General features: G+C 45.9%; 1 protein-coding gene across 1 annotated transcript; it reads right to left on the minus strand.

Moving 5' to 3' along the window:
* Nucleotides 1–7,123: 7,123 nt before the first annotated feature.
* BOD1L2 (biorientation of chromosomes in cell division 1 like 2) lies at nt 7,124–8,675 on the minus strand. Its single transcript, XM_055298142.2, has one exon. The coding sequence runs from the start codon at nt 8,446–8,448 to the stop codon at nt 7,912–7,914; it is 537 nt and encodes a 178-aa protein (XP_055154117.2). The 5' UTR covers nt 8,449–8,675; the 3' UTR covers nt 7,124–7,911.
* Between the last annotated feature and the right edge of the window lie 18,358 nt (nt 8,676–27,033).

The raw sequence follows: 27,033 nt of genomic DNA on the forward strand, positions 1-27,033 counted from the left end.
ACAGAGGTGAATACATGTGGCTTCATAGCAGGGAGTGTCTCCTAGGACTTAGGGGTAAACCCACCTAGGACTTAGGGGTAAACCCACCTCCCTAAGAGTGGGTTTTTAGGGAAAGGAGAGCTGCCCTTAATAATTGGAGTGCAAAGATTTCAGACAATTAGCAATGTACACTACTCATAAACTCTTCTATCACACTTGCTGGTTCCAGACCCTGTTCTTCAGTGTTTCACATCTCATTTAATCTTCATCATAACTCCACGAGTTGGGTACATGCTCGCCGTTTTACAGGTGAGGACACTGAGGCATAAAGAGGGAAGGTGACTTGCCCAGCTAGGAGGTGGCAGGGATAGAAAGAAAACCCAGGCAGCCTGGCCTTGAATCTCCACACAATCTGCCCGGAACCCCAGCATAGAAGCTGGGTGGGTTTAGCTGTGTGCCAAGGATCTGACTTCGAACACACAATAGGATTTCAGCAAAGGGGCAAAGAGCTGACCTCAGAAATGACTGACTTTGACATCTGCACGAGGAGAAGCAGACTCCTCCCAGTCCCCTGCAACACACACACCCTCTGGTCCAGCTTGGGGCCTCATAGAGCTCACAGGGCTAGCGTCAGGCTGGGCTCACTGCAGAAGGGGCAGAAAAGCCAAGGGAGAAGCTGAGGCTGAGCCGGGAAGCCCCAGCTTCCCCTTGCCTGGGGCAGTGCCCCTAGTCAGATCTTTCTACTGAAAATGCACAGACTCCAGAAGTCAAATCCCATTGTTATTAATGCTTTAGTGAGAATCAGCTTTGTCCAATTCTTGGACGACTGTGAAAACAAGGATCTAAAAGCAGAGATCAGTAAAGTACTGAAAATAACATGTCTGGGGGGCAGTCACACTTGTCATTTCTCAGCTGCCAGTCCCGTGCCCCCCAGAGCAGCCACAGCAGGAGGTAAGAGGTCACAAGAGTGCCCCCATGGCCTTCCTGAGTCAAGGCCAGGCTTTCGAAGGAACCTCCCTCCTGTCAGCAATGGGCCCAGCGGACTGGAAGGAACTGGCTTAATAAATGTTTGACTTTGCTATTTGGAGGAGGGCAGGAGCCTCGGCCAGGCCCTGGAGCAGCTCTGAAGTGCTGTGAGGCCCATTGACACTTCCTTTCCCTTTCCAAGGTGTTCTCATGACAGCTGCTACCTGGCGTCCACCGGGCTGGAGCAACTGCCCGTACAATGTGGTGACCTTCTAAATCCACATCCGTTAATGAACCTGGTCGGCCCTGGGAGCCTCAGAGGCTGCACCCTCTGCGGTGGCTTCTGCCAAATTCCTCTTGTTGTTTTTGATTCTCTTCTTCCTCCTCCTCCCCCTTCCCATTATGCCTGACATTTCTAAGGCCAAGTTTTGTTACAAGCAATTAGCCTGTGTCAGGGATCTGGGGAGAAGGGCTGCCTGCCAAGAACTGGCTGAAGTAGGAAGTGCCAGAGTAGGGAGGGCTGCCTGGAAGCCCACTACCCAAAGGGCCCCTGCGTGGTGGCCCTGCATAGACCACCGCTCCCTGCACCAACAGTGGGGACCAGCCCCTAGAGAGGTGAGCCATGGGTGCAGGAGCCCCAGATGAGAATCCACCATTCTCTACTCTGGAGCCCTCCTCCTGCTTTTCATCTAGAAATGTATCCTCCCAACCTGAGCTTCCCAGACCCTGGATGGGCCCAAAAGCCAGAGTTCATGGCCTATTTCCAATCCTTGAAAAGGGAAAAAGAAATATATTTATCCACAATAAGCTGTATAGGCTAACCCCCAAAAGTATTTTTAACTTTGCCTGGAATTATTTTCTCACTCAGTATAGTTGTCTGTTTGGTATGCTGATAAATAAAAGCAATGAAATAGAGTATTTCAGAATCAATGCATTCTCTGGGGTAGACATTTCTCACGTGGAGGGTGGTATTTTGTGGGAGCCACAAGGGAGGAGAGAGAGGTGCTGAGTCCACTGACCATCCAGCACCTCCTTCCTCAATGCAGCCTCTGGTGCTTCCTGATCCCCCAGCACCCGACTAGCCTCTATCCTCCGGTCTCTCAACAGGACATGCAGCCATTACAACCCACACATTGGTTGATCTCATCCCTTCAGTGTCAGGATACAATGCACTAACTTAAGGAATCAACATGAGCTCCTAAAAGAGGGCCCAAGGCCTCACCTAAACCTTCCAGGTCACAATAGGGGATTTCAGAAGTTGAATCTTAAAACTGTTGCCTTCTTTGTTGGGGGCGCCATAGGTGAGCATTTCAGGAGGATGACGAAACTGAAGCCCAGGAGGCTACGTTGGCAGCCAAAGGTCCCAGGCAGGTTATGTAGATGGCCGTGACCAGAACCACGGTCTCCAGCCTCCCAGCACACGGCTCTTCCCATGTTGAGGATGCCACTGACTCCCTGCCATTCATGTTCGGCCTATGTTGCATCTACAGTACAGGACAGGAATATAAAAAGAGAATCTGTGCAACAGCACCACAATCCAGAAACCGGGAAATAATCTGTTTTCATCCTGAAGCAAATCGTGTTCTCACAAACCCATTCACAGCCCAGCTACTAGCTCCCCGGACAGCAGGAGGCTGCCTGCCTTGAAAGATCAAGGACCAGGGAGGAATGAAGAAGAGTGCGCAAGGGAGAGAAAAATCTCAGTGGAAGCTGAGGGCGAAGAGAGCTAAGCTGCAACCTACTGTGCATATTAAATCACTGGAACTCTTCGTGCAAGGGATTTATTTCTTCCTGGTTGGGCAGGGTTTCAGAGATGCTCTACAGAGTCTGTCCTGGCTTGCCCTGGGGAGGACTGTGAATGTGGCCTGAGAGTAGAGAGCATTGGGTAACTGACTTCCATGCCCATACTCTGTAGGTTGCCAACCCCTTCCCATCTCAGCCCAGGGCATTCCTGATACCTCCCAGAGATCTTCCCGCCTCTCTTCTCATACCACTTCTAATAATATTGCTTCCCTTTTCTTGGTCTCCTCTTACTTAGGCCAGATCAGCTGTGTTCATGCACAGCCACAGCTGGTGGGTACCAGATCATGCAATGGTACACCAGCTCAAAAGCTCTGCTGTGGAAAGTGGGGAAAATTCCTCTTCCATGCTGTCCAAAATAGAAGGGATGTGATTGTTCCCCATTTTTGGCACCTGTTCAATATTTTTGAGGTAGGATGATTTTTATGACCAGGATTTAAAAAAACAATTTAGAGGAAGCAGCAAGAAATATGCAACTGAAACATCACTGAGCGGTCACCTCTTCAGTAGGCAGTCACCAGTCAGCAACACAAACTCCTTCCACACGGCCTCCAGCTGGACTGCACGCCACTACTCCTTGGTCTAGTGAGACCCTCATTGAATGACATTCATTTTCTCAGTCATAGAACCTACCCCTTATGCCCATAGCTGCCCACAACCAATGATGGAGCTAAAGCTCCAATCTGAATAGAATCCCATTCTCCCTCTTCTGATTCTGTGATTTTGAGTCACACCAAGGGATGGGGAACAGAAAGAATGTGTTTAACCATCAGGCTTCCTAGAAATACTGCCCAAATCTGCTGTCGCCACTCATTGTTGGTGCATTCACTGGAAGGGCAAAGAAGAGGAGAGAGCAGTGCAGTGATTTAGACCTGCTGGCTGTTAATAATTATCTGTGAATTGGCAGTGGGGGTGGGAAGAGTACCCAAGAAATTATAACTGAAATTCCAAAGATTGAGTAGATGGAAAAAGAAACCAGGTAAAGTTATCTTCTTCCTCCTCCTCTCTTCCTGCCAAACAAAACAAAACAAAAATGGATAATTAATCAACATCACCTATTGTGTTTAGTAAGAATCTGGAAAACAGCCAGTTCCAGGAAGTGGAGAGGGAATGGATGCAGAGGGAAGCAGTTCTGGGTTTCCGGGCAGTGCCCGTTACACAATGGTTCTCAAGGTGTGGTTCCCTGGGGCAGCAGCACCAGCATCACTGAGAACCTTGTTAGAAATGCAGAGTCTCAGGCCTCACCCCAGACCCACTGCATCAGAAACTCTAAGGGTGAGCCCAGTAATGTGTATTTCAATCAGAACCACCCTCTGGTTAACCTTGATGCTCACTCAAGTTTGAGAAGTCCTCAACCTCAGGTGCACCCTGGTTTCCTGCATGGGGAACCATTCAAATCAGAGTGTGAAGGTTCTCCAGCCACTTGCTCCCTGCCACCAGACACTCCTGCCATTCCCATCCCTCTCTCCTGCACCTTCCTTTGGCCTTGCCTTTTGGGTGCACCATCCCAGCTTGGCCTATCCTTTCTTTCCAGGTCCTACTCAAATCTCTCCTCTTCAAAGACCCCCGAGACACTTCAGTCCTAGGAAACACTCCCTGCTATGAAGCCACATGTACTCACCTCTGTAACTCTCCTTCTACACTGGCCTGCCTATCTTAGATACTTATTTTCCCAAGCCTAGAATTGCCTGGGGTGCAGGGTTCTTGCCCTCAAAGTTGCCAGGAGGTGGGCCCAGAAATCATTTCCTGCAAAGGAGATCCCAGAGCACATGTGTGAATCAAAAAGGAAGCCTGGGAGGGGAGCGGGCCTCCCAGTCTCCGCAGATTGTCCTGCTGGCGCATGGCCCATAGGCAGGGCCTCCCCTGCAGGCCGGCATGTTATTCCCCACGTGGATTAGAGGCTGAACACAAACAGAATACAAAAGACAAAAGACAGGGAGCAGCGTTGCTGTCAGAGTCTATAAAAGTCTTGGAAGTGACAGCCAAGCTTTTGCCTGCTGCTCCTGCCCTGAAATCCAGAAAGAATCAATTTCAGACCCAGGGCCAAATGGTGCCCCAGGGGGCGTGCCTGTGACAGGTGCTGACTCCGCCCAGACCCCAGGACCCACCCAGCCCAGAGATCTGAGTGGGGGAGGAGGAAGGGGGAATGGAAGAGTCACCCTGCAGCTTAAAAAGGACACACGCACATCTCTCTGTCTCTTTTTCAGTCTCTCTGCCTCTGTTTCTCTCTCTCTGTCTCTGTTTCTCTGCTTCTTTCTGTCTCTGTCTATATCTTTGTCTCTGTCTCTCTCCCTCCCTTTTTCTCTGTTTCTTCTTTGTCTCTGTATTTCTGTTTCTCTCTTTCCCTCTGTCTGTCTCTCTCTGTCGTGCTCTTTCTATCTCACTGGTGTCTATTGCTGTATTCCTTCCCTGAAACTCTATTTACTCATTATTAGGATTACAACTAAAATCATTTTCTTTCTTGCTTCATGAAACTAAACTGTGACCCTGGGGATAGTGACTGTATCACCTACCCCTTTGGACTCCAAGTCTTCCCAAAACAGACATTTTCAATAAATACTTGTAGTTCATTGATAAGAATGTATAGAATTCCAGAAATTACATTTATTTATCCTTCTGGTTTGCAAGAAAGGAATTATTTAGCAGGGACCAGTGGGCATGCATGCATGCACGTAATGAGCTCTCTCAAGTCACAGTACAGTTTGATTTATTTACAGATTTATTTTCAGAATACAGCAGTGTCCATCGCATAGGTTAGCATTTTCCATTTGCCAAACTCGTGGTGGGAACGGGAAGCATTCAGGCTATGGCTGGCAGATCTGGCAAACTAAAGTATGGGGCACCACTAAATTCGAATTTCAAATAAACAACAAATAACTTTTTAATACAAGTATGTTTCAAATATTGCATGGTCTATGCCCTAGGAGAGTGTCTGTTGTTTCTCTGAAATTCACATTTGCTGAGCATCCTGTATTTTATCTGGCAACCTGTCTCAGGACAATTCAAGTAGAAAAGGAGAATAGAGAATTGGTAAAGGAAAAAAAAAACTTTAAAAGTTGTATTACACTTTATTACGTTATTTTTAAAAAGAAGGAGAACAAACCCCAAACCAAAAATTACTTCCGCAACACATTTCTTAAAAGCAGAAATTAGGTTCCTTTTATGTTAGTGCAAAGATAGGTGCCAAGCTGGGGTCTCAGATGGAGTGATTTTAAATCTCAGAAAGAGCTTAGCTGTTTTTGTAAAAAGGAAAGTTGGCAAGTGATTAGTGCCGATGTAGCCCAGCTGCTCTTTTGTACTTTGAAAGAAACAATTAAAATGGCTGGGACATTAAACTTTAAAGAGCTGGGTTGTTCATATTCAGAAGCTAATTTTAAAAAGAGCCTGGTACCTGGGAAAGGAAGGGACATTTTCAGAAAGGACATGGTCTTCTACCTTCTGGACTCTAAATTTTGAAGAATCATTTAAAATAGTTCATAGGTAAACATTACAGATAAAATACCTCCAGGGATAAGAAAGCTCTTGCTTAGACATGTAGATACTAGATGCAAAATTAATTTTTGTTCACTTTTTAGATGATAAATACTACCATCTGAGAATTTAAATGTTGGAAAAGAGAAATCCAGAACTGGTTTCTTTCTACAAATTGCTGAGCTCCTGTGATGTGCTAGGTCCTGGGGTTAAGGAAAAGAAATGAACAAAGCAAATCCCTACCCTGGAGGAAGCTCACATTTAAGTGGGGATGACAGATCTGTAAGCAAAGACAGTTCACTGTGGTGAGGTGGTGTGGCTAAAAGCATGGTTAAAAGGGTTAAAAGTGAGGGCTCTGTGCTCAATACAGGCTCAGCCCCAGCCCCACCACTTAGGCAGTGTCTGAGCTTTGGTTTCTACATTTATAAATGGGAATAAAAATGGGAATAAAGATAGGATTTCTTCAATTAGATCATGAGGACTTACTATGGTAAGCGAAGTTAAGCGTTTAGTACACTGCCGGCTGTACAGCAATAGAGCAAGTGCTTCGTTAGACCTAGCTACTATAGTAAGTGTGGTCATCCCTTATGAGATCTATGGGAGCACAGAGGAAGGAGTCTGTCACTCCTGCTTAGATGGGGGCTGGGCATGATGTGTGGCTCCTCAGGAGCTGAGTCTTAAAGGAAGGTAGGAGTGGTTGAGAGCATTCCCTTCACAGTGAGCAGAGAGAACACAGGGTGTCCAAGATAATCATGGGCATGGTCGTCGTATGAGAAATGACAGTGTATGGGGCAGCAGAGGTGACCAGGGGCCCCATTATCATGGGCCTCATAAACCATGCCAGGTGTCTGACCTTCTAGAAATATCAGAAAACTGACGGAGCTTAAAGAGGACAAGGATGTAAATCTGCATTTCTTTTTTGTTGTTGCTGTTGAAAGATAAGCCATTTATTGACCATCCACTTTTCTAATACAACACAAATGTAAGAATAACATAAACACACCCAAGACTCACTAGCCCCTGCAAGACAGGAAGCAGCCTTGGACAGAGAGTCTGCAAATGAGTTTCCTTATACCTAATGTCTGAACTTCTCACTTATTCCAGGGTTTCATGTTTTGTTATCTCTTACAAAGGAAAGGAAACTGGCTAGAAGATTCATGTACAAGAAGATCACAAATTTAAAGCTATCTGACACTAATGTTGTATACAATCTCGTTTGCAACTCTGAGAGACAATATCAAATAAGTACTGTCAAATACTCCTCCCAGTTAACCTTTACTGTCATTGTTCTTTGAAATTGTCTTTGGGATTGGTTATGTTCTGTCGCTGTAGCTTTCGTTTATCCCAGAGCACAAACTCTAAAATCCTTGTGCAGTCTCCATGTTCAAGTATAGATGTCTGTTTCAGGACAATCCTGGGTGGCGGTAGTGTTTCCCTCTCTGTAGTGTGTGCTTGGTGTCATGCCCTTGGAAAGGCTGGCCAAATGGCAGCGCAATGCAGGGGGCAAGGCGGTCAACTTTCTCTCTGCTGAACTTGCTTCCCTTTCAATCTGGTCACTGCTCATGGTCGAGGTGGAAATCTTGAGCTCAGTGATGAACTTGGCCTATCTTCAGTCTGAAACTGCACTCTTATGTAACCGAATCCATTTCTTCACCAAAAATTAAATAGCGCTTTCAAAAGCTGTCAGGCATATTCTTAGGAAGTGTCCTGAGACGCAGCTGGAGGGTCCTGGCCTTCCGGCTCTGGAGGGAGTGCTGGCACAGCTGCTTCTTTCTGGGCCACCAGGAATTCATGAATTACTTGTTCTATTTGTGGCCTGAAGATGTGGTTTAGTTTTGGATCCACCACCTGAGAAATAATCCTGTCCACTCCAGCTTCTGACCTCCCTGACTGAACCACACTCCGCCTCAGACCATCGCGCAGTTGGTTTTCGTTCGTTGGAGGATTCCATTCCTGCTTGTCCAGATGTGTCGACACAAAATTATCCGCTTTCTGGCTCAGGTTTTGGTAAGCTGGCTTGGTGTCCACATCAGCCTTGCAGTCCCGGCGGAAGCTGTCAAAAAGGCCCCGGCTCTTGAGCTGCCCCACGATGAAAGCGATGAGCCGAGGGTCGCCAGGGGGCAACGAGGCCGGGTCGATGGGGCCGCCGCCCCCGCTGGCCCGGGTTGCGCCCGTGGCTGCCCCCGCCGAGGCCTGGCCTGCACCGCCGCTGCAGCCGCTGCCATCCGCCATGGCTGCGCACCGGGCCCACAGGGAGACCGATTATAGCTTCTTCTCCAGGACAGAAAGCCTAGAATGTGTAGAGGTGGCTAAAGGGGCGGTGAAGGAGGAGGGCCCCAAGGAGGCAGCGGCGGAGGTGATGGTGGTGGTGATGGCGGCGGGGGCGGCGGTTGGGGCGGCGGCGGGGGAGGCCAGCTCCAGACCGCGGAGGTTGTGGAAGACTTGGCAGCAACCGCCTGCTGGATTCCAAGCACGCTCCAGATGGCATCACCGTTGACCTTTGCATTGTGGGGCGGCAACCGTAATCTGCATTTCTTAAAAGATCTCTAAGAGGGAGGTGGGAAACAAATGGTAGTGGGCAAGGGATAAACAGGGGGACGATTTCAGCAACCATTTCAATGCCCTAAGAAGGAGATGGCGAGGAGTGAACGATCTTGGTGGCCTGGCAGGTGAAGAAGGTAACAGGGATACAAGACATATTTAGGAGATAGACTCATCCCAGGGATTGGAGAACAACTGGGTGAGGGGCGAGGGAAAGGAGAGGGTCAAGGATGACCCCCAGGCTTCTCACTTGGGCAGGTGTATGGAGGTGCCATTTACTAAATGGAGAACAGGTATAGAGGTGAAGGTGGGAGACAGAGACATGATCATGCATTCCATTTTTATTTACTAGTTTAAGATGGGTATGGGTTATTCAGGTGCAGACATCTGCCTATGAAGTCCAAAGAAACAAGGACTTGGGGCTGGGGAGAGACATCTATCTCACTGAAGATAGAGACTATAGGTAGCAATTACAATGGAGAACTTAGAAGAGATAGAGGAACACCTGGAGAGCCCATGAGGGGGACTGAGAACAACACTAAAAAGGTGGAGGGAAAACTACAAGAGCCTAGGATCATGGACTACAAAAGGGCACATTTCATGAAGGCCATGGGTGAAATGCCACACTATGTTCCACAAGGTGTCCATTGGCTTTGGTAGCCATTGATGAGCCTAGGGCGGAGGCGTCAGTCAGAGGGAGGTCATTTCAACAAGAGAACTGTATTGCAACCAAGAGCCACAAAAGGCAACCACATCCAGCGCCATCCAATAGAGAAGTGCAGGTGCACAGAAAGAACCTTCTATCAATATTTCAAGAGAAAAGCAGATCCCTGATTTCACCCCAACACTCACTTCTCTGAATTAAAATGCCCCTGAAATGTAGACACCAGATTGTTATATAAGCCCTAACATAACTTAGAGATAGTATATTTCACAAAGAAAGTTTGCACAACAGACTCTGTCAATAACCTCACCGCATAGCCTCTGACATACAAGTACAGATGCCTCAGAGGGACGTTATTCTGAATCTCATCCCACAGGAGACAATGAACCTACCAAGACTTCACCACAGCAACACCCCACTTGCACTCCTCACCATCCCCATGATCAGCTCGACAATTCAGTTCCCTATTTTTTTTAATTAATCAATATTTATTGAGGGACTAGTCGATGTGGCCCTGTGCTAAGCTTTATGGAGCTTTCCACGTGCCCGGCCCAGTCTAACAGTCAATAAATGTTTGCTGTGGCTGTTGTTTAAAACAGGTAACATGGCCAGCCTTTGAAAAGCTTACAATCTAGTTGGAGAGGGGAGATGTTGACAGAGAAAACCATTCAGGACATACACAAGCTCCATGGGAACTTAGATGCAACATGCACACCTAGCATGGTGCCTGGAACAAAAGAGAGGCACCGTTAATATTTGCAGAATAAAGACTGCACAGATGAAAGGAGGGTGTCCCTGTCATGTGTTGGAGAACACTGAAGGCTGGAAGAATGTGGCAGATGGAAGAAGACTTTGTAGAAGTGCTGGAGCCTGAACTGAGTCTTTGTTTATCCCCTCACTGTGCACGAGCCCTTCAGATTGTGCAGGAGTTCTCTTAGAATGCAATCACCTATGTGGATCCAAGATGAGATCTATGGGGTTCTCCAATCACAGTCTCACCTACAGAGGGACACTTACCTAAGCTTTTGAAAGTGATGGTAATAACAATCATATTGCAGTGTTCCATTCTGTGCTGAAAAATGTTCACTGTCAAACACCTTTTCTCCACCTCCTCCCCAAGTCTTAAATAGTGTGCTGGCATGGTTCTTCTGAACAGCTGACTTGTGTATTATTTGTAATCATAGACGTTAAGTTACCATAATTATCTCATCACCTTGGATCAGGGTTTAGGGCACAGGACAGTTCTCACCTCTCACCAAGGTTTCAAACCACTGCTCCCGGTTGCCTGGCAAACTATAAGGCCACTAGAATAACTTCCCTGACCTCTAGCTGACCTGCAGGGATCAATGAACAATTAATTACTATCATCCCGCTCCGGGAGAGATAGCACACTGCCATTTCTCAGTTACAACTGGAAGTGCCCCTTGGCTGACAGCTGCCTGTCGGACAAGGCAAGCCCCATGCTGATTCAAACCAGTGCCTCTTACCGCAACTACACACACAGATACACACAGGCACATGCCATCTAACTCAGACAACATCCATTCCCCCACCACACCCACCCACAATCACACAGATCACACCATCTTCCCACCCACTAGTCCCACACCTGCAATCACGCTAGTGTCAGACTGTGAAATGTAGATACCAGAGTGTTCTATGATCCTTAGCATAACTCAGAGGTTGTATATTTCACCAAGAAAATATTACAGACTCTGTCAATAATCTCATATCATAGCTTCTAACATACAAGTACAGATGCCTAGGAGGGACGACGTTCTGAATCTTACCTGGCAGGAAACAGTCACTAGTCTTTATCAGTATCAATTTTCCTCATGTATTACGTAGGCACCTAGACCACTATTGTTCAAGGGTAGGAATGACCCTTGCCTTTATGACTCAGGAAGACTTTGTCTTTGCTATACTTCTTGCGACATCTCTACAGGTAAAACTTTTGGTGTTTTCCACCTTCATCTCTTCCTACATCTTTAGTGTCCCCTCCACCCCCATCCTAACGCTCTGTGTTCTGTTTCCTCCCCAGTCACCTTGACCACATCACCTACACCTTTCCTAGCTCCTCCCCAAATACCAAAGCACTTTCTGCATATTCACTCCTTTCCAGCCCACTTCTCTCCACTTCTGATAAAGGAAAAACCTGGACTAATCAACTCAAACTGAAATGTTCCTGGCTGCTGACAGCTTCAGCTCCCACTCCTGGAGTTAATCCTAAAATTCAAAAGAGTAAATATACTGGAACCTCAGAGGTTCCAGTTCTGCTTGAAGGTGGGAGTGGGCTACTTTTGCTCATAGAGGCTCGGAGAATCCTCATATCTCACTATGTGTGTATGTTTCCTGCTTTATTTTTACAATCAATGATCTAAACACTGTTTCTTCCATTGGAAAGATCCACAAATGCATTAGCCAAGTCTTTTGATTGCACACAACAGAAACCCAGCTTAGAAAAGGAGCGGGGATATATGGGCTCACTTAAAGACCCAAAGATCTCTCTGGCTCAAGCATAGTGGGGTCCAGGTACTGGAACACAATAATCAGAACTTGATCTCTGGTTTCCTCCTGACTGGCTCTCCTCCCAGGCTGGATGTCTTAGCAGGGCTCTCCGAGCAGCTACAGGTGTGCATCACCCATAGTCAGCAACCGCCACTGACAGGAGAGCTGCTAGTTCTGAGAAAGAGAAATTCCAACAGAAGTCTCAATATCATATCTCTTGGTCTACCTTGGATCAGCCCTCATCCTCAAACCAATCTCATTGGCCAGAGGCATGGAAGACTAAACTAGAGACAATTCCTCTCCTTTCCCAGCTCTTGACCTCTACTACCCGGGGCAGACTCAGCCTGTGGCCAGTCCTGGCCCCTGCTGATAACTGTACAAGAACAAAAGCCTTTTGCTAGCCCAAAGCTTGACTTAGGGAGCCAGTGACAATTTAGAGGAATGGTAAAACCATGGTTTCTGGGCCCTCATCAGCAAGCAAAACTACCTTAAATTAATCAGGTATAGACTGTACTATCCTGATCAAACTACCAGGCACCTAGGAGGTGATCACAAATATCATAGTTATTAAAGGGACATGCTTATGACTCCACTGCTTACATGTCCACCTTGTGCCATGCCCAGAAGAGACCAGTATCAGAATACACATTTCCAGTCTCTCCCCCGACTTCCCCCATCATGTGCTGCTCCAGCCAGAGGAAGAGTGACTTATCTGCTTGGGGAAATCAGGGAGAACCAGGCAAATCCACCAGGCCACATTTGCCAAGAGCAGAATCCTTGAGTGGGACATGGACGTGTCTTGCTGGTTCTCTTAGACCTGCCTGGCTTCATCTGGAGCTCACTGCCCTCCTCCTTTTCCCACCCCCAACCACAAGGGAAGTCTGCTTCTGTTTAGCAGGCATGTGGTTGGATGTGTATGTTCAGACTGGAGAGCCACACGGAAGATCTTGCTGCCCAGTTTTCCAGAGAGCCCTATGCTTTGGGTACTATAATTGACTCTTTGATCCCATTGAGCTCCTTAATTGGCTAAAACCAAGAGGGGAGAAAGCATAAGTAATTAGCACCTCCACCCCTTCTAGCACAACAGCAGCAGCAGACAACAATGATGGTGATGATGATGAAGGTGGTGGTGATGATTACAGGAAGGTCTCTCCCAGAAGCAGTAGGAAGTCAGGCCAGCAGTGACCATGCTCTTCCACTTTCCCTCCCTAACAGAACCATCAGCCCTGAGTGGCCCCCTACTGGGGGCTGAACCTTGTCCTCTGCAGAGAACACAAAAATAATTGCAAAGTGCTGTCTCCATCCTACAGAAGCACACCACCCACATGAGCCCAGACATTAAATCATACCAGAAGACTGTATATCTGCCCTGGGAAGGAAGGAAGCAATTGAAACCCAGTATTTAAAGGCAGTCTCAGATTTATCCTCCCTCTTGACAGCCTACAAAACGTTGGAGAATAGTCCCTGCCTTTCTCTGAATGATAAGACAGAAACCACCGTCCAGAAATTGGCCCTGAGAAAGTTCATCACTCATTCTCATGTGACCTTCCTGAGAAACAAAAACTGCAGGCCAAAACTCTGAGTTTTAACAGCCTCCTACTTCCACTCATTTGCCAAGCAAGTGCTGTGTTGCCTTCTCAGCATCCTACGATGTTTCACTTTTTGTGCATTTCCTTTCTTGTTTTTTCACCAACGAGGCAGCAGCACTGATTTTTGTGCACTTTCATGGAGACACATCTCACCCACTGGCTTTGTTCAACCCATGCCCCACCCTTAACCAGCAGACCTCCATGCCCCCGGAAGGGATTTTGAAGGCCAAATATTTTGGCTTGTTTCCATTCAGAAAGCTTCCCTATTGTTTGGACATTAGTAAACTAAAATCCAAAGTCCTCAGCCAATTACTTCACCTCCTAATCTAACTTTGGGAGTTTGCTGGCTCCGTGTCAAGCTGATTACTGACGAAAGGCAATCAGTCATCGCGCCTTGTCTGTGGGCAGGTGAGCCCAACCGCCCCGCAGGGCCAGGAGCAAGTCAACATAGGATTGCATCATCTGCAGCTCTCAGTCTGAAGAACTGTGGGTAACACAGTGTGCTGATAACCCCACTCCCTGTCTTGCAGTAGGAGCTCACATTGTTGACAATTAACCCGATCCAAGAGACCCACATAAATCAATCACTACAGGAAAAAAAAATTGTTCTTGATCTACAGTGACAAATGTGTAGACAAGGTCAGTGGCCTGGGTTTACAACCTTGCTGTCTGAAGTGAGAATCTGGGGAGGAAGCTGCCAGTAGAAGATAGGGTCATTTCCAAGAATTTCCAGAGACCCATGCTGAGCAACCTGCTTTGCATTGGACATTCCTGCCTTCAGGCCTATTTCCTTCCCTTGACATTTGATGCCCTCTGCACTGGTCCGTTTTGTGTTGCTATAAAGGAATACCTGAGACTGGGTAATTTATAAGGAAAAGAGGTTTATTTGACTCATGGTTCTGCAGGCTGTGCCAGAAGCATGGCACCATCATCTGCTGGGCTCTCAGGAAGCTTTTCCGGAAGGGGGAAGGCAGGGGGAGCAGGCGTGGCTCTTGGTGATAGAGGGAGCAGGAGAGACAGCAGGAGGTGCCAGGCTCTTTTAAACTAAAACCATACAGTAAGAACTCATACCACAGAGAGGGCCCCAAGCCATTCATGAGGGATCCACCCCCATGGCCCATTTGCCTCCCACCAAGCGGCACTCCAACGTTGGGGATCACAGTTCGACAGGAGATTTGGAGGAGACAATCATCCAAACCATATCACCCTCCTTTGGGTTTCTGACTCAGTGTTGTCCCCAGTCCCGCAGACTTGCAATTCCCAAAGGGCCTCCCCAGCTGCAGGGCCATTGGCCAGGCCCTCTGCCCAGAAGTCCCTTCCTCCTTCTTCACTGACACTACCCCTTCCCCTCCCCACTGGAAACCTCCTGTTTGTCATTCAGGTCTCAGCCTACACATTCTTCAGTCCAGGCAACCTTCCTTGACCCCTCATTCTGCTCAAGGGCCCTTCAGGTGTTCTCCCATAGGGTCTATACCCATTTCCTGGGGCTGCTGTAGCAAAGTACCACAGACAGGGGGCTTAAAGCAGTGGTCCCCAAACTCTGTGGCACCAGGGACCAGTTTCATGGAAGACAGTTTTTCCACGGGCTGGTGCAGGGCAGGTGGAGGTTGTTTCAGGATGATTCAAGCACCTTGCATTTGTTGTGCATTTTATTTCTATTATTATTACATTGTAATATATAATGAAATAATTATACAACTTACCATAATGTAGAATCGGTGGGAGCCCTGAGCTTGTTTTCCTGCAACTAAACGGTCCTATCTGGGTGTGATGGGAGGCAGTGACAGATCATTAGGCATTAGATTCTCACAAGGAGCATGCAACCTAGATCCCTCACATGCACAGTTCACAATACAGTTCATGCTTTTGTGAGAATCTATTGTCACTGCTGATCTGACAGGAGGGGGAGCTCAGGCAGTCACGCTCACTCCCCTGCCACTCACCTCCTGCTGTGCGGCCTGGTTCCTAACAGGCCACAGACCGGTACCAGGGGGACCCCTGGTTTAAATAACAGAAATATATTGTCACACAGTTCTGGAGGCTGGAAGTCCAAGATCAAGATGTTGGCAGGGTTGGTTCTTTCTGAGGGCTGTGAGGGGAGGATCTGTCTCAGGCTTCTCTCCTCACCTTGTAGAGGGCCATCTTCTCCCCGTGTCTCTTCATGTCATTTCCCTTCTATACCTAATTGTGTCCAGATTTCCTCTGTTTATAAAGTCACCAGTCATACTGGATTAAGGTCCACCCTAATGACCTCCCTTTATCTTGATTACCTTTGTAAAGACTATCTCCTAACAAGGCCATATTCTGAGGTGCTGAGGTTAGGACTTCAGCAGGTGAATTTGAAGAGGAAAAAATTTAGCCCATAACAGGACCCTTATTACTTCTCACCTACCATAGGATATTAACTGGCCTCATTTCTCCTCCATCACCCTCACTGAGGGCAGGAATGGTGTCCGACCCTCCCTCTAGTCCAGTGCCTGGCATGGGGTAGGTTCTCATTTCTGTTCGTGATTTCACATGCCTGCCCCTCTCCACCTTTTCTTCATTGTGTAATGTCCCTTGCTACTGACAGCATGGGCCCTGGTTGCCACAGGAATTGAACTGCTTGGCATGGGAGTGGGTGGGGTGGGGAGGGCTGCTCAGAGCCCACCTGCTGTTGGTGACACAGTGGTAATGACCTGAACACAGCTTCCCCATCTGCTTCAACCTCCAGGGAGCCACCACCATGAGGATGCGGGTCCCTCCTTGGCAGGGCATGCATCAAGCTAATTCTCCAGCTCCATTTCTTAATCTAACGGGTGGTTCCAGGAATCCAGCCATGTGCTCTAATGGGCCCCTGTCATTAGAGGCTTGGCAAATGCTCACACTCCCAAGCTCCCAGAAGCCCAGGAGGGCTGGCCAAGGTCTGAGAGGCACCAAGGCCATTTTCAAAAGCAAAAGGGCAGCAGGATCATAGTCCGACATTTTTTTAAACCTGCATTTATTTAGTAAATAATGTATGTTAATGCAACATATGCTGTATTATGCAATAATGATAGAAACAAACTGATCCTCCTATCCCAGACTTCACTCGCATCCTGCAGCTGCTTGGCAGGAATCCTGCACCTGCCTCCAGCCAAGGACTCCTTGTCAAGTTCATAAAAGGGCAATGAACGTTGGAGGTCAGCTCCTGGCTGCCTCGTTCCCTGCTGGGCTGCCTGACCTCCTCCTTGTCCCTCCCTTCTCACACCAAGCCATCCACACCTGCCACCTTCCACGACCCTCCTCAGACCTGCAAGACCTCCCTGACCGTGTTGGCCTGCAGTGACCTCCATACTTGTCAAATCACCTTATCCCTTGTCATTTGGGTCTTAGTTGACATACAAGGGGCATTGCAACTTTACTGCTTCCTCCATCTGTCTCCTAAGCAGATCACAGAGTTGCCCTTTCTTCCTCAGGGCACCAGAGCAGTGCTTGGGCCAAGCCAGGATTATTCCAGCTTCGGTTGACTGAAAACTTAATGTCACATCAGATCAGTGTTTGCTGGGGGCGTGCACGTGGGGAAGAAGGAGGTGATTGACTGCAAAGGCACATGAGAGAATTTTTTGGGGTGATGGAAATATTCTAATTCTTGACTGAGGTGGTGGTTACTTGGGAGTATACATTTCTCTAAACTCACCAAAGTGTACAATTAAAATCTGTGTTTTAATGTATGTAAATTATTCCTCAATGAAATTAATTAAAGAAAAAAATTCTGTGTTATTTTAACAACACATAGAACCAGGTTTCCCTCACAGTTTGGCAACTATGAAGTTCTAACCCTACCCTTGGTAGACAGCTATTCTGACACTCAATGACTGTGACAGAGTTGACCCGTGATACTTGTTAGAATCTAGATTTGTCAGAGTGAGCACACAGCATCCATCCAAGAGAATGCTATGGGGTCTGTATCATCAGGAAAATTTTGGCTTAGCAGGAGATTGTTAAAATTCACATAAGACATGTTTTATTTGAAAAAAATGACCCAGGCCCCAGCACCAGGAGCCTGGGTTCATGTCTGACAGTCCATGGGCTGTTGGCGGCATGCTTCCTTGGTGTAGTTTTCTGTTCCTTTAACTATCAAATGAGGCTTCAGGCTGGCTAATCTGTGACATTTCTTTTAACTCTGCAATTCGATAATAAGGCTGCACCATTCCTGTGCACTGATAAAGTCACCAAGTCACTGGAAAATTGGTGCCCGTGACATCCAACATGCTCCTGACACACACCTACCCTTTCATGGGCCCATTCCTAATTCCTGGTTCTTTGCTGAATTCTTCTTCCATCTCTTAGTTTTTCCTGAGTTCTTGTTGGTCAAGACTCTTTCTCACCTGCTTCTCTATTATTCTGGCAACTCAGAGTTAGTAAGTTTTTTGTGGTGATGGCAGAACCCCCAGCCTTTCTAGTCTGCCTCCTCACTTACATGAGAACTCATGGTTGAGTGCTCTCTAGTACTCTGCCATGGGAAAGCACCTGTATAGGATGAGGACTTTAACAGTTTCAGCTCACATACTCCTCACAGTTCTGTGAGGTAAGTTTTATTATTTTATTTTCATTTTGCAGAAGAAGAAACTTAGCCATAAACAAGTTAGAGGGACTTGCCCAAGCTTACTCAGGCTATGCCTGCGACAGCAGGATTGGGAAGTGAAGGCCTGAGACCCCAGCGTCTGTGTGCTTGACCACAATGCTGTTCTGCTTCCCTGAGACCCAAGGTACTTCAGGAAGACTGCTACCACCATGTTCGCTTTTCCTTATTAAGGAGAAATGCAATGAATAAGACATTCAAGAAGAAACCCCTTCTTCTAAAACAAAGTGGGTGATAGGATAACCCCCAACTAATTTTTGGATGATTTTGCCTAAAGTTTTATGATTGCTGGGAATAAAGGGTTAGTATTGGAACTGCAATTATTAGGGGGGTGGGGGAAGCAGGTGGTTTCGAACACAGATGTCCCTTCCACCCCACTAGAATTCCCACAAAAATGTCACAGAGCCATAGAAACCTCCTTGGGCAGGCTCCCAAACTTAAAGACAGATTGCCCCTAACATGGAACAACCCCAGAAAGACATTTATCAAATTATGCCCCTATGGTCATGGTGTTTCATATATTCCTTGAAGGAGAATTCAATGTAAAATGAGTTTAAGAAATGCTGGGAGTTCAAACACATCTCCTCACCAGTGTACTTCAAAGCTTTTATCACAAGTGAATTGCAAATCTCCCAACATAGTTTACCATGTTTATTTTCACCATGGAAGGTTGTTGTTGGTAGTGTTTGTGTATGTGTGTGTGGAAAGGGTAAGGTAAGGGTAGGTATTTGTTTTTGCCAAATGCCTTTTATTAATACCATCTTGAGGAAAACACAAAAAGACATTTAGAAAATTGCTGCTACCATGGGTAGAAGACAAGGTGAAGACTCAGGTAAGTTAATATGGTGGCCAGCCTCCAAGATGGCTCCCAGTGATTCTCACCTCTTAGTATTCCCATTTTTGTGTAGTGCCTTCCCACATAAGGCTGACCTGTACTGCTAAGTAGGATATTTCAGAAAGGATGGTGTATGACTTCTGAGGCTAGGTCATAAAAGACATTTCAGCTTCTTTCTTGCTCTCCCTTGGAACACTAACTCTGGAGGAAGCTGACTGCTATGCTGTGAGGAACCCAAGCAGCCCAGTGGGGTGATCCAAATGTTGTAAAGAACTGAGGCACCTCACCAATAGCCAGTGTGGGCTTGCTGGTCACAAGAGTGTGCCATCTTGGAAGCAGATCCTCCAGCCCCAGTCCAGTCTTCAGATGACTGCAGTCCCAACTGTCATTTGAGTTCATGGGAGATTATAAGCCAGAACTACCCAGCCACAAGCCACTCTTGAGTTCCTGACCCACAGAAACTGTGTGAGATAATAAATATTTATTGTTGTTTTAAGTCACTAAGTTTTGGGGTCATTTGTTATGCAGCAATAGATGCCTAATACAGTTAAGCAGAACTTCCATGATGTTTCCATGAAATGAGCCTTTTGGAAATAGTTTACACTCTTTAGAAATGAAAAGCAGTGATCTTCTGGCTACTATATTTCTATAACTATATAGCTTCTATAACTATAGAAAAATAACAACAGAAACATTTTATTTGGGATGTTTTTCTCAATGAGCAGGAAAACCAGTGGTGATTGGTACTAATGTGTGGCTCCCATAATTTCATTTTCATCTACTGTATGTAGGTACATGCTTCCTTTACCTACTGTAAAACATTGGCCTGCATTACATTAGTTTTGCTATATAATAAGAACAGCATGATGTTACTCATTACTGCTATCTACCTGTCTTGGGCTGTAAACCCCTAGCTGCAAGGACTGGTAGGGCACCTCAAACAAAAATTCTCGTTTTACTTAACAGTTGTGCTTACGGAAAAGGTAACAGTGTGCTCAGAGCACCATTAACCTATACGTCAGCTTTTAGTCTGCTCCTGAGAGTCTATGAACTTACTCTTAAAATCCTACAAAGAAGGAACTCTCATAATCTTAGCAAGGGATCACATTCTATTAATATTTTAATGTCTGCTTTGCTACAATAAAGTTTTGCTATATTATGAGAGAAATTTTGAGCTACTGCCCAGAAGAGGATAAAACAAGATATTTAAAGATTCAGCACTAAACAATGTTAATAACACCAATATGATGCTTTGTCTGAATTTTCTTGAAAACAAATGTTTTTAAAAGATACACATGAATGGATAAATATAGTCACAAACTCTCAAGTTGAATAAGGGAGGCTACATTTCCCTCAGCCTTGGAACAAGGATAATAAAATATTGCTTTTATGGAGCCCCTTTCTTGGAAAAAGAGCTCATAAAACTTTATCATACATGTATTTGCTCTCTTAATGTAATCATTTAATCTCCCTCATGCTTTTCTTGAAGGCATCTTTACTACCGTGTGGCAGGGACTCCAGACTAATTGTGTTTACAGACAATGGTCAAGCCATCTTCTGAAAAGCCTCATTTTCTGGGGGAATGCAACAGTAAAAAAACTCCACGATTTTTTTCCTTTATCTGAAAAAAAAATTATTGGGGTTTACTAGGATTGTAACCAGTGTCCCTATGAAGCAATGAGCTTGTTGTGCTGATTAACCTTATCTGCTGCTTCCTCATTCATTCTCTGGGTCACACAGGTTGCCATGGGAGAGTAAACACAGCCCTAGACCTTACCTTTTCACCTCGTCCTAATCTTCCTTTAGGGGCTCCTAGCAACTGTCCTGACCCCGAGAACACAGTAAAAAGTGGAGGGTTGTGAGCTCAGACAAAGCAATTAGGCCTTTTGACCAATATCAACCAAGAGAAGGGAAGGGTGTAAGCTCAGACAAAGCAATTAAATCTTTGAACCAATATCAACCAAGAGAAGGGAAGGATGTGAGCTCAGACAAAGCAATTAGGTCTTTTGACCAGTATCAACCAGGATAAGGGAAGCTGGGAGGCTTCCTTCTGGGATCTTTATCAAGTTAGTTAAGCTGTCTCTCAGGGGATGACGCAACCTCTAGGTCAGGTGTGTCCATGCCTCATGCATTCTTTCATTTTGCTCAGAGAAGCGAGACACCAAGCTCTCCCATCTCCTAGTGGAGGGTTGAGGTTTGCTCAAGAGGAAGGGGCAGTGTAGGCAAGCCAGCTACGGGTGAGGGTTGGGTAGTGCCCCAGGAACTGCCTCGGCACTCCAACCCAGAGCCCAGTTTTGTCCTACTCCTGGCTGCCTTTCTTACCAGAGATGCCCCTCTATCTATATTGAGATTTTATCTTTTTAACAGTTAATGAAAGGAGAGAAAAGATACCATTACCAGCAGTTTAGGGGCCAAGAGAGCATTTCCAAAGCTAATGCTCAGATGTCTCTAGTCATTATTCTCCAATTCTGTCTCCTAATAGAGCTGGTTGTAGTTCTTAATCTGAATAAAATTTCACATCCATGTCTTTCCCCACCCCCTGCTCTTGATGGAAGCCTAGAGGGCCCAATAGATGATTGTTTGAATGAATGAAGGATGGATGAAGGAATGAATAATTTTTCTAATGGAATAGATCATTCTATCCTCAGAACAATCTGGTGAGCTACACAAGTCATGTATTCCTCCACTTTTAACAGATGTGCAAACTGAGGTACAGAGGGATTTAACAACATCCTAAGGTCACATGGAGAATGAGTGACACTGAATTAGAACTTACAATACTCTAAGTGGATAGTCCACAAACTATGTCTTGCTTATGCCCATTTTCAGTTGAGCCATTTAGTTGATAAGTAACTAGCCCTGCTCTCTCAGCTTGGGGTGGCCCCATTTCCCTCCCAACTCTGATCCACTGGCATCTCCCAGTGCTCCCAGTCTTTCATGGTCCAACAGAACCCCTGTTTCTTCCCTGGTGCCATCCTGAGACCCACGCATGGAAGTAAACTCTTCCTCCCTGGTGCCTCCCTGAGGCTGCTCATGATTTTCTATCCTGGCTCCTCTTTGCTGTATCCATGGACCCAGCCCAGGGACATTCACAGCCTTGCCTGGATGGCCAATCCCACTACACTTGGGAAAAGTCTAGTTGGAGGAGATATTTTTATCAATTATCTTGGGGCACAAACAAGACCACTAGGAAGGGTTGCTCTGGCAAGGCACAGTGGCTCATGCCTGTAATCCCAACACTTTGGGAGGCTGAGGCGGGCAGATCATGAGGTCAGGAGATCGAGACCATCCTGGCTAACACAGTGAAACCCCGTCTCTACTAAAAATGTAAAAAATTCACTGGGCATGGTGGCACGCACCTGTAATCCCAATTGCTTGGGAGGCTGAGGCAGGAGAATCGCTTGAACCTGGGAGGCAGAGGTTGCAGTGAACTGAGGTTGCACCACTGCACTCTAACCTGGGCAACAAAGGAAGACTCCATTTCAAAAAAAAGAAGGGTTACTCCTCTTCCTACTGATAAGTGGAGGAAATCACAAATCAGGAAGTGTGGGAGAATGGTTGGCGCATAAGCTACTGTGGCTCTAATTATTTTGGACACTTCTTGTGTTGTTGCTCGTTGAGCTCACTCCTTCCTTCCCCCTATTCTCTGGGGCACAGGGTAACTGTAAGCAATGGCGTTGGGTTTTTGGGTTTTTTTTCATTCATTTAAATGAAAAGACTTTCTCTCAAATTACTTTCCTTTTCTGACATCCCATTGTTCAAAACATATTAATGTCTCTTCTGGAATTTCTTTAATTGCTTATTGAGTATTCTTTTGGATAATTCTTAATGGTGGCAACAATTTTCCATCCCTGAGGGTGGGTTTGGCTGTGGCTTTTTTGCCAGATAACAACAACGTAACTGTATGAAACATTTTACAGCTTTAGAGACTAGGATGTCCTTGGTGTTGATAGATTCAAATTAAGACTTAAGACGAAAGAAAATGGTGACTTTTCTTTGAGTAGAAAATTTGACATAAAACAAAGGAAAGAGACAAGTTTTGGGGGTGGTTCAAGAGTGGCCCAAAAGCATAGCCAAGAGTTGAGTTCTGGGCCAACCCCTCTGAGTAGTGGTAGCTCCACTGGGTAGCCAGAGTTATAGCTTTAGCAAAGGGCACAGATTTGGATGTCTTCATTCCAACGTGCGAGTTGTTAACAACCACAGCCATTGCACCAGGGGCCTTCAACAAACATTCAAAAGTGCCCGCTAAGTGTCAGGTGTGGAGTCATAACGAAAGATGCAGGGTTCTGATATCTGGATTTGCAACCTAATGGGGGCAAATGCAATACTCATGTAACAAGTGCAGGCACAGGTGTCCATAGGGTCACATGGCACAAAGGAAGGCGCTGTCACATCTCTTGGGGCTAATGGGGCACAAGGGACTGTTGACCAGGCATGGAGTGTCAGTAAAGGCCTCACAGGATTAGCAACAGTCTTCACAATTACCCCCCAGGGTAAGTATTCATATGGCCATTGTGCAGATGAGACAGCTGAAGGTGAGAGAGATTAAAATGCTGGCCAAGGTCACAAAGCTAGGGAGCGTGGGAACCAAGGATATTTCCTCTTTGCTTTGCTCACTGCTGCATATCCACCTAGCACTGCTTGAGTACTAAACATCAGGGCTGGAATCTGGGTCTATCTGAAATGCAACACAACACTCTCTCTACCTCAGAATGCTGCCTTCTTTTTGTTGAAAAAAAAAATCAGAATTCATTTATTGTTGTTGTTTTAAGTTTATAGGCATACTCCAATGAAAGTGAAGTACCTAGAATAGTCCCTGGCACACTATCAGTGTTGCTTAAATATTTACTGAATGAGGCAATGTGGCTGGTGCCTGGCAGGTGCCAAGAAAATGAGAGACAGATGGGAAGAGGAGAAGAGGGCAGATGCAGTGCCAGGAGCATGCCAGGCACATTGGGCATCAATGGCATAGGAGGACCAGGTATTGGTTTTTCTATTTGAGGGATAAGTAGAGTGAAGCTCAAAGATATGAGGTTCCTTGCCCCAAAATCACTCAGCAAGTGGCAGAAATGGGCCACACGGCTTCTGAACACAGTCACTGATTGAAGTAGACAACAGGCAGCAGCCAAGGAGTACATTCAGGGGGCACAGGACACCACTGAGTTGGGATTTCTCTTCTTTCCTCATTCCTAGGCCCTAGTAGAACTCTGCTCTTCTAACTTTAACCAAATACTGATGCCTATGAAAATGTACCCCCCAATACAAAATAACTAATACTTAAACTTCTTTAAATCTTTACCTTAGAAGGAATAAGTTTTCAATCCCATCTAAAGCCACGTCTTAATAGTGGGTGGAGCAGAGCAAGAGCATCTTGTCTATCTCCTTTTCACCTTATTGGTGAAGGAGGGATTCCTGCCCTAGGGCTCTGGGGATGGCCAAACACATGCCATCGACACTGGACTGATGAGGTTGATAGCAGTTTATTTGTCACATGGACTCACAGCCCAGAGGGGGAAGACAGCTCATTCCATGCAGGATCACATGGGGTTGCACTCTAGAGAAGAGTGAGCTGGCAGGGACTGCGGGAGGCAAGCTTCATAGTAACAAGAGCCGGAGATGCCCCCAGCTCCTGCAGGGGCATGTGATTGGCTTGTTTGAATAATGTTGCAGGCTGGGAGGGGCGTGAAACACATTGGGTTGAGGACCAGGTGGAGTGTGGTTAGTCCAGCCATTGAAGGAATTATGCTGGTGGGAGCCTTTCTTTGCTAAATGGGGGCATATCTGGGAAGAGCAGGGGAATTCACAGTTAGGCCTCTGGGGCTGTGTGAGGCTCAAAGACGTCAAGGTACCACATGAAAGAAATTTCAGGCCTTACGATATAAAGTGAGACATAGGGGCAGGTGCTACAGAGTGAGAGAGGGAAGAAGGCAGTTTCACAATGTTACCCAAAATGGGCCCCTCCTCCCAGTGTAGCTGATAGCACCCCACACACAAGTCCATCAGCTGTGGCTCATCCATGCTGTGGAAGCCTTAACAACATTAGAGAAGTTTGCTGTAAAAATGACTATAGTGACATGGAAGAACATCTCCAATATAGTGTAGAGTGAAACAGGCAGGGAACTGATGAGTGTATAGAGTAAGATCCCAATCAAATATTAAAATGACCAGTAAGCCCACTAAGTTGCTGCCAGCAATTTTCCCTGAATAGTGCAATTATGAGTGATTGGTTTTCTTCTGTAGTGATTTTATCTAGTTTCCATTAGCATTACTTTTTAAAATCATGTAGAAAATGTAAAGTGAGGGGGTGGAGCCAAGATGGCTGAATAGGAGCAGCTCCAGTCTACAGCTCTCAGCCTGAGCGACACAGAAGACGGGTGATTTCTGCATTTCTGTTTGAGAAACTCTACAAGCCAGAAGAGAGTGGGGGCCGATATTCAACATTCTTAAAGAAAAGAATTTTCAACCCAGAATTTCATATCCAGCCAAACTAAGCTTCATAAGTGAAGGAGAAATAAAATACTTTACAGACAAGCAAACGCTGAGTGATTTTGTCACCACCAGGCCTGCCCTAAAAGAGCTCCTGAAGGAAGCACTAAACATGGAAAGGAACAACTGGTACCAGCCACTGCAAAAACATGCCAAATTGTAAAGACCATCGAGGCTAGGAAGAAACTGCATCAACTAACGAGCAAAATAACCAACTAACATCATAATGACAGGATCAAATTCACACATAACAATATTACACAAAAATCACAAGCATTCTTGCACACCAATCACAGACAGAGAGCCAAATCATGAGTGAACTCCCATTCACAATTGCTTCAAAGAGAATAAAATACCTAGGAATCCAACTTACAAGGGACGTGAAGGACCTCCTCAAGGAGAACTACAAACCACTGCTCAATGAAACAAAAGAGGATACAAACAAATGGGAGAACATTCCATGCTCATGGGTTGGAAGAATCAATATCGTGAAAATGGCCACACTGCCCAAGGTAATTTATAGATTCAATGCCATCCCCATCAAGCTACCAATGACTTTCTTCACAGAATTGGAAAAAACTACTTTAAAGTTCATATGGAACCAAAAAGGACCCCGTATTGCCAAGTCAATCCTAAGCCAAAAGAACAAAGCTGGAGGCATCACGCTACCTGACTTCAAACTATACTACAAGGCTACAGTAACCAAAACAGCATGGTACTGGTACCACAACAAAGACATAGATCAATGGAACAGAACAGAGCCCTCAGAAATAATGCCGCATATCTACAACTATCTGATCTTTGACAAACCTGACAAAAACAAGAAATGGGGAAAGGATTCCCTATTTAATAAATGGTGCTGGGAAAACTGGCTAGCCATATGTAGAAAGCTGAAACTGGATCCCTTCCTTAGACCTTATACAAAAATTAATTCAAGATGGATTAAAGACTTACATGTTAGACCTAAAACCATAAAAACCCTACAAGAAAACCTAGGCAATACCATTCAGGACATAGGCGTGGGCAAGGACTTCATGTCTAAAACACCAAAAGCAATGGCAACAAAAGCCAAAATTGACAAATGGGATCTCATTAAACTAAAGAGCTTCTGCACAGCAAAACAAACTACCATCAGAGTGAACAGGCAACCTACAGAATGGGAGAAAAGTTTTGCAACCTACTCATCTGACAAAGGGCTAATATCCAGAATCTACGATGAACTCAAACAAATTTACAAGAAAAAAACAACCCCATCAAAAAGTGGGTGAAGGACATGAACAGACACTTCTCAAAAGAAGACATTTATGCAGCCAAAAAACACATGAAAAAATGCTCATCATCACTGGCCATCAGAGAAATGCAAATCAAAACCACAATGAGATACCATCTCACACCAGTTAGAATGGCCATCATTAAAAAGTCAGGAAATAACAGGTGCTGGATAGGATGTGGAGAAATAGGAACACTTTTACACTGTTGGTGGGACTGTAAACTAGTTCAACCATTGTGGAAGTCAGTGTGGCGATTCCTCAGGGATCTAGAACTAGAAATACCATTTGACCCAGCCATCCCATTACTGGGTATATACCCA

This window comes from Symphalangus syndactylus, chromosome 1 (assembly GCF_028878055.3).
Source record: "Symphalangus syndactylus isolate Jambi chromosome 1, NHGRI_mSymSyn1-v2.1_pri, whole genome shotgun sequence".
NCBI lineage: Eukaryota > Metazoa > Chordata > Mammalia > Primates > Hylobatidae > Symphalangus > Symphalangus syndactylus.